Below are 14,013 nucleotides of genomic sequence, written 5' to 3' on the forward strand. Positions count from 1 at the left end.
TTCTCGGGCCATCGAACCTGACTTCGAATGCCTCTCGCCGGTGCAGTGCGATTGTTGTTTTTTCTGGGTGATAACCAAACCACTGAGAGGATCGGAGAGCGCCACTTGGATCTTAAAGTTCTCTCCTTCTTCTCGCGCGATTTGTTCTTCTTGAGTGTGCGTGTGTGAGTTGTTTTCGATTTTTGCACGCAAAACAACAATTTTAACCCACGGACGACCCTGTGATTAAAAATGATTTAAAAATTTCAGCTTTTGTAAAAAAATATGGCAAGCTTTCTAACTTTAATTGTATTATGCATTTATTTACTTTCTAATAGGGTTCAAAAAAAAGTACTTACCCATATAATCAAACTCACGCCGAATAGATAAGACTGCATTTATTTTTAATATTTTTATTGTATTTGCTTTTATTTGCAATTTAGCTTTCATTTAACTACGTATTTTCCAAAAACATATTGTGAACAACATTTGAATGCGGAAAATGAAAACGAAAACAACAAAATGTCGTCAAGGTGATGGCAGGTATTCATCCTTAACATTAAATTAAAGGAATCTTACAAAGTTGTTAACAAAATAATTAGGTAACAAATTGAAATATCATTAACTATTTACATACAATTTTTGAAAATTGCTGATTGGATTTTAGTTACCGTTTTTCTCATTTTTTACAATATGTATATGTTTTGTATGTATAAAATATTCTATATAAATTGGGAGCGGTGTTGATATTTCCACCAATAGTTCATTTTTATCTTTCCAGGGTATTCGGTGTGGGGATCTTTGGTTAATAATATATTGATTACGGAAATTTCATGCGTGCTCTTGTCAAATTTTCCACCTTCTATTCCAGTTCAATAAGTTATTTAGGCTAAAAAAATAAGGTTTGCTTTTCTTATTTAAGTGGCTTTGAAAAGTAGAGAAGTTATTACCGCTAAATTTAATTATATATAGGCGTATCTTTAAAGTTTCAGTATGCTTGCTATAAAACTTGTTTGTATGTTTGTGTTTTTTTTTTATAGTTTTCAAGAGTGTCAACAAATCGAAATTGCTTGGTTTGGTTTTCATTTGTTTTATTATAATCGGAAATAAGAGTTTATTATTACAAAAAAATTGCTATACTTTTGAAGCAAACCAGTTTTACTTCTTTGCAGACCTCTGTCCGTCTGCTAGAAGGTTATGTAATGGAATATATGAATTTATCAAGTTTAGTTTTCGAAAACTTTCAAAGAACTTGAGTTGAGAAATTTAAGGCATCTTACAAAATATCTTCAACATATTCCTATCAGATCTGATGAAATTTTCATGGCAAAGTTCACCTTTCCGTTACCAGAAAGTATCTAACAATATCTGGGATAATCAGTTATTTTTTAATCAATATTATTTTAATTAGTTTTTGGATTTCACGCTTACAAAATGCCGGCTGATGTATCTTTATCGGTTTAAATTTTGTTAATTATGGCAAGAACATACATACATATTTATATATGCAGCTCTATAAATGTGTGTATCTTTTTTAATATATACCATTATAATATATTGAATTACCAGTTCTGTGAATTATGTGCAATATTCTAACATACACACTTCTCATCAACTGACCATTTAAACTTAAGTTTTCCGCTTGTCCCCTTCTTAGCTGCAAAGGATCGTATCTAGTTTTGTTTTTAACTTTATGCTAGTATTAAAAAGTAATATTTCATTTAGGTTTAGCTAATACATAGATCATTTTGCTTTGCCACTTTTTACAAGAAGTGCTTGTGTATCGTTTGCTGCGTTCCGTTATATATTTAAATTTCAATTTGTTCCTCGTTAAAGCGCCTCCAGTGCCTTGGTCAACCCCATTCAAATTCTCTAGGGGATGGGAGGTGTTCTCCCATCTGACCTTTTAAACCCTCCCTCTCCTGAATGTGGCTAACAATTTCAATTAGGTATCTGTATTTGTCGTGCGCTGTTCAAATTTACTTTCTGAAAATTAGTTATATCACCTTGTATCTCTTATATAAAAAAGTACTAGATTTTTTCTGCGGGCAAATTGCCCGACCTGTCACTAAACTCTGACCCCGTGTTACAGGATTCAGCTGTTGTCCTTGGACAGTAGGATGGGTTCTGTGGGTGTGCTTACAGATCAAAACTAGCTGAACATCGACTCTTACTCGAGGTGGTGGCGATCGATTTGAATGCAGTGCGGTTCATCATTGTTGGGCGCTAGCTCAGTTCGACAACTAATGATCGACAAATTTAGCATGGTGGTTGGAATTGTAAAAGGAGTGCTCGTTCGGAATGGGCCAGATCAACGACTATCGTCTCAACATTACGTGTACAATTCAAAACTTGAACAATAATTTTGACGCATTCGACTTTAGCGATTGGTGGTGGTCAATAATGATCTAATGGGGCGGCGGAAATGCAGAATATCTGGGGTGGAGTGCTGTCGTGTAACTCGATTTGATGGATTTATAAGGCACTGGTAGTTTAAATCGCTATACCTAAACCTGAATCGATTTTCGATCCTTATCCAGGTTGCAGGCCCGTTCGCGGCTAGTTCAACTTGAGTTTTGAACTGAGATCGCGAACTGTGCGCTTTGGCAGGTGTGTGGCATGATATGGTGTGGCAAGGTATCTAGGTCGAAAGTATTGCTGTTGGAAGTTGAAATTGTGTACAATGCGTTTCATTCAAGATATATAATACAAATGTTTAACAACTAATAAAATGATAGTATTAGATGTACGGCCGTATTTAAGAAATATTCAGTTAAAAACTTCAAGCTTAAGCTTTCAAAATTATAGAATAAATACATTATGGATATATCAATTAATTTCAACTCATGATCATATGGCTTTGAGACGCACTGTAAGTGTAAATTTTTCTGTGTAGAGAAGGAAAAGCGCTGGATGCGAGAAATAGGTATCGGTTTGAGATTAAAGAGATTTCAATCGGTTCACAGTCAATTGAGAGTGTAAGAGTGTGTGTGTGTGTGTCGAGTGTGTGGAGGTGTGTTTGTGTGGCTCGACTTAGATTAAGACACGTTCACTAAATTATTAAAGCTGACACTTATTCATGTACTTAGTCAATCGATTGCATAACAAATACGAGACCCATTTGGGGACCAACAAATCCTGTTGGCTTTGGTTTCGGACTCCTTTCTTTTAACTTTTAATTTCCCACTGTCGACTAGCTTAAATCTTAGGCTTAGACCATTTAATTTAAATTCACATTACTCAAATAAAATCTGATTACACTTAGCTATAGCATTTAAGACACATAAGGCCCCACTTGGCATTGGGCTGCTTCCTTTGGTTTGCTTTAACCGCCACTTTAACGCTCACTTTAACTTTAACCAGCTACTTTGTGTGTGTGTGTTTCTGTTTGTGTGTGTGGATGTATCTGTGTCGCTGTATCTATCAAATTGATCTGATCATCGAATGGAACATTTACAAATGTGTCGTGTGTTTTGGCACTGCTGCACTTGCTTTCCCGCCCGCAAGGAAGAGTTTACCCAAACCAAAATCGACGCGGGTTGGACGACTGAAATCTCTTTAATAGAACCGATCCGTGCTCAGGATATCCTCTTCGTCCTCCTCCACGATGATCTTGTTGCGAATGGCGTGGGTGACAGCTTCGACCTTGCTCATGGTGGGACTGAGGAACTCTTCGCGCAGGGATCTTGGTGGGTGGGCAAACGATGTGTCCTGCACGGAGTAGCGATACTGAGAGTGGGACTGGGAGTGCGACTGGGACTGGGAACGCGACTGACTGGTGTGCTGTGGTGCGGATGTATACGAGTGGCTGGTGTACTGGGATCGAGGCTGGGAATAGGACTGCGGCTGATGCAGCAGTGGATAAAGCTCTCGGCGAGATTGGGGTCCTTGATCCAGGTTGCTCTGCGAGGAGGAGGATAGCCAGTGTGTGCCCAGGGAGGACTGGCGTGGCAAATACGACACGGGTGCTCTATTACTGGGCAGGGAGGATTGGCGTGGCAGACCTAAAGGTCTGGACCTGGACCTGGACTGTGATTGTGACTGAGATTGAGATTGAGACTGAGGCTGGTGGTGTATCATGTCAAGATCAAAACTATTGTCGCGTGCTTCCATCAAACCTGGCACTCTCGCATCGATCTGATCCCACCCCTATATCCACGATTCCTACATGGCATTAAGCATTCTCCTACTACTCCCACCACCTCTGTGCGGACTGTATTCATCGCGATCGACAACGGTGGCGCCACGCGGCAGATCCCGTGGGTCGTCGATCCTGGTCGAGGGTCCGTAGCGTGAGCTGCTCATCCGCATCTGGGCCTCTTCGCGCTCAAAGTCCGGATCCTCCAGCAGGCGTCCGCCCCTGGACAGATGGCCGTGGTGGGAGGCGCCGCTGGGACCGCTCCTCATCGCCGGATACTCAAAGTTGCGCTCGTCCAGCAGCTCGTCGCTATTGAGATCGTAGTGCATGAGGTCACGCTCGCGCCGCTCGTACCGCTCCCGTTCGCGGTCCCGCTCGTAGCCACCGCCGACGCCTCCACCTCCGCCGCCTGCGCCCACCCCTCCGCCGCGCTCCTGGTGGCGTACCGAGGTCGGTTGTCGGCGGCTGTGCTGGTAAGAGGTTCCTCCTGCAAAACGCCCAACACGGCAATATGTTAGTGAAATTGTTATTACACAAATGCATTTAAGGGTAACGAAAAACGGAAAACAGAACCAGAACTAAAGCATTCAAAAAAGGGTCAATAGGCGAAAGGTTGGTATCAGGCTTTAGATATCCAATACCGGTAAATTGGTCATTTGGGATTTTGTGTTCAGTGCGGTCTCTAACTAAAGGAGATACCTCATAATGATTTATATTACAAAGGAATCTAGTCATATAGGAAGCGATGAGAGCATTATAAGATTGGTATATTAAATACATTTATACTTGGGGCTATGGTATAATTACCAAGTAATTATTTAGAAAATATAATTTAATTTATTGAAAGTACATTATTTAAAGAATTATTTATGTGGCTGACTACCTGGTAACTTTTCTATGTAATAAACATGTGAGCATCTAATAAACAAATGCTCGCATTTGTTTAGCTATTTTTTGGTTAATTAGCTTGTAACTTTAAAACGTTAGTAATAAATAAGACATTTGGTTAAACCTTCAAAGTAGTAATAAACAATATATTCGCTGAAAAAAAAACAGCAGATGATCGAAACCTAGCGTCAGTTATGCATGGTACATTTAGGGAAACAAGGATAATTTCGGGGGACAGTTACGAGTATAACTTTAACACTAATATGGAATGGGTAAAATCGCTCAAAAAATAATGTAACGCAAACACATCGTGGGGGTTTCGGTACTCACTAAACCAGATCTAAACGATTAGATGATTTGCTTTTGCAACTTGAAATGGTGAAAACATAAGGTTCGACAATAACGGAATACATGTACATATATATATAGTATATATTATAACTGAGCTGATTTGGGTTGAGTTGAGCTGATCTAGGAAAACACCCGGAAGAATGTGAGAAATCGGGTTTGGCGCGGATTGCGGCAGTTTACAGGCGCACAACACCCGGTGTAACTAAAAACAAGTACAGAGATCAGTCGATAAAACGCACGATTGGAATGGAACAAATATTCGAATGGGTGAGATCGATTAGCTAGACTTGATTGATTGATGACGGATGTTTGAGAGGGCTTGGCACTAGGAGGGCACTACGATTGCAGTTCGTGCAGTTCGCTTTTAATCGGTTAGTAGAACTCAAACGGCAGAAAGGTAGTCTTAGTCGGCTAACATTAGTGGGCAATCGGGGGGGTTGGTTTAATCTCGAGGGTGTGCGCACACCTCATCACATGGATTTCGTGGATGTCTTGACTTGGCAAAGAGTTGTACTGGTGGAGATCGTCGGAGATGTCGGTCGGTGGGTGCTAGTTTTGCTAGTTCCAGTTGATTTGGTTTTTGCTTTTGGTTTTCAATTTCAATTTCAATTCGGGTTCAATTGTCTTTGGCATTTTGTACTGTTGATGTCGCAGTTGTGTTGGTCGTGGTGCTTGATTTAGATTTGAACTCGTTTTGATCTATAGCATTGTTGTAAAGGGACCGGGTATGTCACGTGCTGTGAATGCTGTAAAGTGTGGTCACAAAATAGAAACAAAGATAGAAAATAAACGAAAAATTGAGGATACCAGTGATGTTGTTTGCTGAGAGCTATATGTACAAAATGTGTCTAGAAGAAAGCGGGAAAGTTCTAAGTAAATGCCATGAGCTGCAGCTACATACAATCGAGATGGGTGGAGATGTGAGCCGGTGCCGAAGCTACTTTTCACCTTAGTCTATGTACAATCTATGTATAAGAGAGATACAATAGGCTACAACTTCATATGGACTTCTAACTTGGGACGAGGTAATTCTAGCTAAACTTTCAGTAGAACCGAATGCTATATATCTTTAATTCGATTTCTGGGGGCAAGTGATACTTAATGAGTTTACGTATATATATTATCGGTACAAAAGTAAACGAAACGAAAAGAAACAGTATAAACGAAATTTACCTTGGTCCCAATCGAACTCCCTATCCCAATCTCGTTCCCGCTCTCTCTCCCACTCGCGAGCCCGTTCCCGCTCCCACTCGAGATCCCTTTCGCGATCCTTGGAGCTGCGATCTCTGTTGAATTCCCGATCCCAGTAATCCCGCTCCCGTTCGCGCTCCCTCTCCCTTTCCCTGCTATCGCGGTCTCGCTCCCGACTTCCCTCGCGATCTCCGCCGGACATGCCCATCCTGGGATCCTGCTCATCGACAAACTCCTCGCCATCTACTGCTCATCACACCGTGCCCACCACCACGCGTTGGAAATCGGGGGAGAGAGAGCCAGAAGGAGAATCGATTGGTTTTATTTGGTACAGTCATGGGAATTTAAATTTGAAAAAGACAAATTTTAGAATTGTATTTTGTATAAGTGTGTTGAGTATGTTGAGAAGCAAATGAAAATTATTTTACTGCTGATCTGATGTGCATACATAACATATCCATCGCTATGTACACACATGCTGATATGTATTCTTAATGGGTCGTCGGATCGAATTCGTTTGAATTGGGAAGGTGAGAGGCAATAATGGGTGACTCTGATTTCGATATCGATATTGATATTGATATTGGTTTGATTGAAATTTCGCAGCTGCTTGGGCATGGGCGAGGACTTTGGTGGAATCGCTCGTATGAAAATGGCAATGCGACCGTAGATGAGCCCGAACGAGCGGGCAGGTGTTCCTTTACCTGGAGGCGTCGGTCCCAGACGCGCGGGATCTGCGGAGGGCGAGGCCTCCTGCGGCAGGGGGCGGGCGATGGGCGGCACTGCTCGAATGTCCGGGTGGGTGGCCTTCCAATACGTCTGCAAGACATTATAGATTAGTTTAGATACATACATGATAAATCCTAAGTCCCAATGTGCGTATACGTAATATTTTAATATATAATATATTTGCGAATCTAACCCATATGTCCTTTAACCCACCTCCAAGTACTCGGCAATGTGCTCGCAGGCGTCTTCCAGCTGATTCTCGTCTAGGATTACATCGAACATATCCGGTGGACATTGGGCTAGCTTCTCGGCGGCAACCATTTGAACGGAGAGGTTTTTCGCCTGCGACTTGCCACGTGATTTGATCAAACGCTGTAAAACCTGCAAGAACAATATATTAATAAGTAAAGTGTTTATCCAGAGAGCAACCATTGTATAGCTCACCTTACTACTACTAATCTTTAAGTACACTATTGTTGGCGCTAATGAAGTTTTCGCTAGTTGTGACGGATGATTGATTGTATCACAATCGAGCACGACCAGCTGGAGCGAGCGGGCCAGCTCGAAGATGCGCTCGATCTCCTCCTGCACCTTGCCGAGGCAGTCGCTCCGGCTGGAGGATCGCTCCATGATGGCCCGCTTCGAGGGATTGTTCATGATGGAGCGCTTGGCCAGCGAGATGTCGGCCATCACCCGGGTGATGATGATGCGGCCCTCGAAGCGGTGCTTGAGGAAGTCGAAGAGGGCTTTCTGCATCATGTCGGTCACCTCGTAGCCCTTCAAACTGGGCCCCACCAGGACGACGGGACGCATCGAGGGCACCACGTCGTAGGGACTGGCCGTCTCCTGTTTCTTGAAGAATGGCTTTCGCTTCTCCTTGTTGGCCGCCGCCGCCGGTGTCTTGCCGTGTCGTCCTGGTCCCATGGAATCTGATTCGTCACCTGAGCGTTAGTATCATGGCAAACAGGACGAAATAATGGCAAAGGATGAGCGAGCTTATGATTGGTACGAGCCAGTGCGATCGATCAGTACGAATTGCTAGGCCAATTTAAGATATTATCGTAAATACGTAAGACGCTTGTGGGTTAGTTAGTATATACAGTGTTTTCGAATTGATCTGATCCGTGGATTTCGGTGTGCTCGTGTTTTGTGCTGGGCAATTGTGTCGGTCTACGGCAGGTTCGCAATATCAGGTTGATTTGAATTTTCATCTCGTTTTTTTTTTGCTTTTTTCCTTTAAAACCGGTCTACGCACCATTTAATGCTGTTTAAAATGCCAACTCGAGGGTGTATGAAGTGTTCTGTTTGCTTTCAATTTACACAGATTTCTATAACTAAGTACGGGTTTCGGTTAGCAGGACATTACAAATTAGCCAAAAAACAGAGTTTTACGGACAGATGATACGAATTTTGGAATGAGTTTGTCTGATTGATTCAGTTTATAGAATATTTTACTTACGAAAATTGAAAAGATTCAGTTAAAAAGTTGAAATATAATAACTGATTAGATCTGTTCTGATAAAGTTGTAAAGTTAATTTAAGAATGTATTAAGCTTTATCAACTACAGCTGAGTAGCTAACTTTTTAAGAACTTTTTTGTTTTGAGTAGATTTGTTTTGTTTTGAAAATTCCTGAAACTCCCTGAAAGAGCTAGCGATATTTTTGCGATTGAAATGGATTTCTGAGATTCTGATGAGAGACGTGGACAAACCTTTGTTTTTCTTGCGCGGTGTTGTACTGTAGGGATCTTGGGTCGCGTTGTGGTTGTTCATTTGGTTAGTGTTGTCAACAGTTTTGTGTTAGATAAAAGAGAGTTTGAGTGCATTTAATAGTGTTCACATTGGCTAATTGGTTAGTTTACAAGCAGACCATGAACGAGGAGCTTTGATTTAGACAAACTAGGAACGGAGAAAATCGTGGCTATTGAAGCTGGTAAGGTGTGTACTTTTGTGTGTTTACAGTGGTGAATTTGGGTCTAAAACGGGAATATCAAGCAGTCTAGACCGATCTGCTGGTGGATTCGGCTTTCATGCTGGGATCTAGGGCTAGCTCTAGGCCGATAAATGGGCCGTTTGCATAACTAGGGACGGATTTGCATCGGATTGCCGGGTGAAGTCGTTGATATAAGTAAGCATTAACTTGCACTCGGTTTATATGAATGTCACATGATATATAATTAGATCAAACACAAAAGTACAAAATTACGGGAATTTAGCTTGGCCCACATTTTCTTTTTTTCTTTTTTTTTTCAATATGGTCTGGAATCTGATTTGGTTCGCTTTGAAATGAAAATCATAAAACACGCGTCCAATTACAATAGACATCGATGAGCTCGAGTCGGGCTCGGCATCCGTCTGTCGGACCTATGGATGCTCATAATCATATTGGGCTCCTCGAAGGGAGTACCTCTTTTGGTGATTTACAAAAGTAAACACATTACATAGAAGACAGCGAAAAATATATATAGATTGAAATTAATTCGATTCACAGAATTGAACAGATACGAAATAAAACCTCGCCCAAAAGAAATCAGGAGAATGAAATGTGTGTCATACCAGGTGTGGGGGGTGTGCTACCTCGAGATGGCTCCGCACCTGCTTGTCCGCCCGCACCAAGATTCCCGCTCGACGAGCCCTTTGTGCCATACAGTCTTGAGGGTCTGGTTTGGTTCTACGATAGAGAGGTCGTTATAGATCACACTTGGAAGATGTGTGAATTGGTTCTATCATATCCAACCTGCATGCGAATGTTGTCTAGCTTAGCGGGGCTGGGTATGAAGCCCACATCACAGCCCTCCTTGACCAGCCGGCCGATCCACCAGTTATTGTCGTACTTCTCTTTGATGTGCAGGAATTCCCGGATCTCGAACGAAACTGCTCCGCCCTGCACCGGCGAATCGTCGTCGATGGCGCCATCGTATGCTACGTTGGTTCGCACAGCGAACGCCACTGGTTTGCTCTGAAATTACAGGGTATTACAGGGTTGGATTTCCATTTTTATAATGCACAACACACTTACCCTCGCTTTATCCAACTGGCTTAAGGCCTGACGTTCCTTTTCTCGCCGAAGCGATTCCTTTTCCTCGTCTAGCGACAGATCGGATGACGGTTGTGAGTAGTTCGAGTCGGCAGAACCCTGGAAATTTTCAAAATAAATGGGATCAGAATAGACTTTAATCTGCCTTAAAAGTGCCGATTTAAAGACAAATGAATTGGACCGGCCATCTGAAAATCATAACAAATTTAATTGGCCCGCTGCCAAAATCCCATCCCAACTCAAATATCCAAACAATGCAGTAAAATGTATATAGTTTTCAATATTTCTTCTTGCCGCACATGAAGCAACAGTTGGTGGCAAGTACATGGCCGATATAATGGCCTCCGAGAATGCTGAGTAATTTTTCATTTTATGCGATTATAACTAATGTACATAATGTACAATTTGTTTCGTTTTATGCTAATTCGTATGTATAAAAAATACAAAACCTATATGGAATATGGCAAACAAAAACAAATTTGTTTTGTATTATTTTCTAAGTAAGAGGTATTTTCAAATCAGACTTTAAATTGAATGTTTTAGAATAGATAAGATTACAAAAACCGTGACATTCATCTGAAAATCGCATTAAAGAACATGGATTAGGGTCCCCCCCACCCCTGGATGTTTGATTGTTTGTGGCACCTGTGTGAATAGTTTGTTGTATCCACTCTGGTAGGAGGGGTATCCAAGGCCAAATCGAGACTCTCGATGTTGGCCACCCTGAACGGAGGGTGCATCCGAGGAAGAGGCGCGCTGCACCATGGGCCTGTCAGCCCGGTAGTCTTCCTCGAACGAAGATATCTTGGCGATGTTTCCGACGATCCTGTGCGAGGACAACAGCACCACCAGCACCACCAGATGGTGCGATGCTGATGAAGTTGGTGGTGGTGGAAATGAACGTGATGGTGACGGTGGCTGGCAAGGCGTTGAGCTGGCAATGATTACGTATCCGTATTCCACGATTACTTTTATTCCTATACGGTTTCGGTGAGTTTGGAGTTGGCTGGTTTAGTTGGTTACAACTACACTTAACACTTTATGAAACCAACTGGTTTTGGGCTTGTAAAAAGACTATAAAAGCGCTACGATTCGAGTAATCAGGCATATACAAAATTTCTATTGAATATTAAACTTTTAACTTCGTTCATTTGGCAGGATTTTGAGAGCTTTATTGTTGCACTTTGTTGTATGATTAACACTGACATTGGCAATATACTTTGCTTAACTATTTTAACCATCGGGTCAGACGGTGTTCGATTTTGACACTGACATAAAAACACCGTTACCAAGTGTGCGAGAGAGATAGCAAAAGAGCAAGAGAGAGAAAAAGGGAACAAGCGAGAGAGAGAGAGGCGATGCGATTGTCAAACGGTTTGGAAGCCACAGGCGAAATAACTTTAAATTGTTAACTGGAAGGGATTTCCGCAGCCCTTGGTCGTCTTAATTTTAGCACAATTTGCATACGACTGGCGAATCGGATCGAAATTGATTCCGCATCGATGGGGATTTTTGGCCCCAGGGAAGTTAAAAATAGGAATTTATGTCAGTGGCGTCGGGTCGCGGTTCTCTGCTCACATCACCTTTTTTTTTCCTTTCTAGTATATGCACACGAAATGTGCTGGAAAACTCGGGCAGAGGGGGTGGTACACATAGGTCGCGAAAACTGATTTCCGTTGAACGTGGCGGTGTGTTTTTCAATTTTCCTTTGTTCCGAAAACCAACCGACTTCTTCCGATTTCGAACCCTTTGACCTGGCTATATCCTCAACCGATTCGCGGGTTAACTTTTACAGGATTTCATTCGATTCACATCCTTTGATTTCTATTCGCCTTTCCGACATTCAAACGGTTCTACTCCGCACGCAAACTGAATCGTTTCTGTATTTGGAAGGCGAAAAGTCCGCTCCGCTCTGGGAAAACTGTGTAGAGTTTTCTCGTTCCCTTCCAGTGCGTAAATGCTCCACTCGTTTCGGGGTATATGTATATATTTATACATATGCTTGTGTGAACATTCCCTCACACACACACCATCATAAGTAGCAGCCCGTGAATGTAAACAAAATTGGTTTTCAAGTACATATGCAGCATACTCGTCCCACTGTGCGACTGGAGTTGCTTGTGCTAAAATGGGAGAGGCGTGGAGCTATCCGCCCCCACAAAATCTCCATCGAAATGAGCGCGCTGTCATCGGCGGTCAGTGGTGTGCCTGGAAAATCGATAGCACCCACAACTCTCAAGGGGGCAAGGGGGACAAAGGGGTAGTGGCGGTCCACCTGTTGGCAGCCCCGATAATTGTCTGCGAGCGCCAAAACCTCCAAACGAAAAGGGTTACAGCTGTTGGTCGCAGGTCTCTCAAGCACACACATATTTTTTAAATTAATCGTAGCATTGGCATTTAAAATTTACATCCACTTTACAACCACTTTAAAAATGTTCAATGTAGGCTGGTAGTTTTAGTATCACAAATTTATTCATGTGATAGATGTTTAAAATAATTGTTGCTTTAATATTATGTTTTCAACAATTCTAAAAATAATCAATGTTTTGGAAAGCAAATGTAATAGTTGAAATTTTATATATGTATATACAAAAAACAATGGCATTAATAAACTACTTTTTATTTAGCTCTTTAAAGTACTTGTTAAATTAGAATTAGAAAGAAAAGTGTTTTATTCCCATTCAATAAGCCTTTCAATATCGACTTGGTTTATATCAATTTTGTATCTCACTGTGGCCATAACGTAAACATTCCGTTTTCCATTTCCTCACTTAAAGTGACAGGATGCGAGAGAGTAGGAGGCTGAGAGAACAAAAGAGCAGAGGAGCATGCGCAGAAAGCAATTCTCCACTTTTGCTCCGCGCATGCGTCGGCATTTATTCTTCTCCACACTCTTTCTCCGGCTCTCCCCATTTAACCGTTAACGGGGAAGGTCGCGGGCGATGGTCTCAATTTGCGTTTACACATTTCCAAAAGGCAATATGTAAAACAAAAGGGGATCCCCCTTTAATCGCTGAATTGAAGTGGGGCGAGGGGGTCGGGTGTTGTTTGTGTACCTCGGGTCGATTCTTTGTTTACCTTTCGCCGATTGCCCAAAAGTCCCATCATACTTTGCAGCGGGCAAAGTGCCCAACAACTAGTAATGAACTTTCGTTGTCATCGACATCGCATCGCCACCCACAGCCACCCACTTCCAACGCTCGGTGGGATAGTTTTTTTCTTCGGGTGGGTCAACGCTCTGCTTTCGGATTCCAGTGCAATTTTGCCCCTCAGCCCTTTGGCAAATATTTTCATGGTCAGCCCGAATGTTTCCCATTTTTCCGGCACCGTCGATGACCGCGCGTCAGCGAATTGCTCCTCACCTGCCGTTTGGCATTGCAGCGTTTTCAAAAGGCTCAAATAACATTCATGATTCCCAATTGCAATGAACGTATTAGATATATAAATAGTTAGGGTAATGTAGAGTAATGCAATTTAGTGGTCTTGAATAGACATTTTTTAAAAACTAGTCTCGGTAATTAAAATAACTCAGAATATATCGAGTTAATCGTATACAACGATGTTTTAATGTAAAATGCATAACTATACAGACACTTATGTATATTCCATTTAAACATGCTTAAGCATATATTTTTACGAATTTTGCAAAGTTCTTTTAGTCTAGTTGCAAACGCATAACAACAAATTAGTGATTTCTGAGT

The 14,013-nt window shown here is 41.9% G+C and overlaps 1 protein-coding gene across 9 annotated transcripts in view; it reads right to left on the bottom strand.

Moving 5' to 3' along the window:
• Positions 1–385: 385 nt before the first annotated feature.
• Positions 386–14,013, bottom strand: part of Ca-beta (Ca2+-channel-protein-beta-subunit) — a 47,427-nt gene continuing 33,799 nt past the window's right edge. For 2 of the 9 annotated variants that reach the window (NM_001273447.1, NM_205962.3), the window contains 9 exons: positions 10,295–10,411; positions 10,013–10,234; positions 9,853–9,946; positions 7,721–8,205; positions 7,490–7,657; positions 7,252–7,366; positions 6,530–6,793; positions 4,148–4,604; positions 1,463–3,997 (listed from right to left, as the gene is read on the bottom strand). In NM_001273447.1, the coding sequence (NP_001260376.1) occupies positions 3,538–3,997; positions 4,148–4,604; positions 6,530–6,793; positions 7,252–7,366; positions 7,490–7,657; positions 7,721–8,205; positions 9,853–9,946; positions 10,013–10,018 (2,049 nt within the window). In that variant the 5' untranslated portion in view covers positions 10,019–10,234; positions 10,295–10,411 and the 3' untranslated portion in view covers positions 1,463–3,537. Of the gene's footprint in view, positions 3,998–4,147; positions 4,605–5,335; positions 5,559–5,822; positions 6,103–6,529; positions 6,794–7,251; positions 7,367–7,489; positions 7,658–7,720; positions 8,218–9,831; positions 9,947–10,012; positions 10,235–10,294; positions 10,412–10,957; positions 12,165–14,013 lie in introns of those variants that run through there. The other 7 variants (NM_001273448.2, NM_205963.4, NM_001273446.1 and 4 more) reach the window with 7 other exon arrangements.

Source organism: Drosophila melanogaster, chromosome 2L (assembly GCF_000001215.4).
Source record: "Drosophila melanogaster chromosome 2L".
NCBI classification, from domain to species: Eukaryota; Metazoa; Arthropoda; class Insecta; order Diptera; family Drosophilidae; genus Drosophila; species Drosophila melanogaster.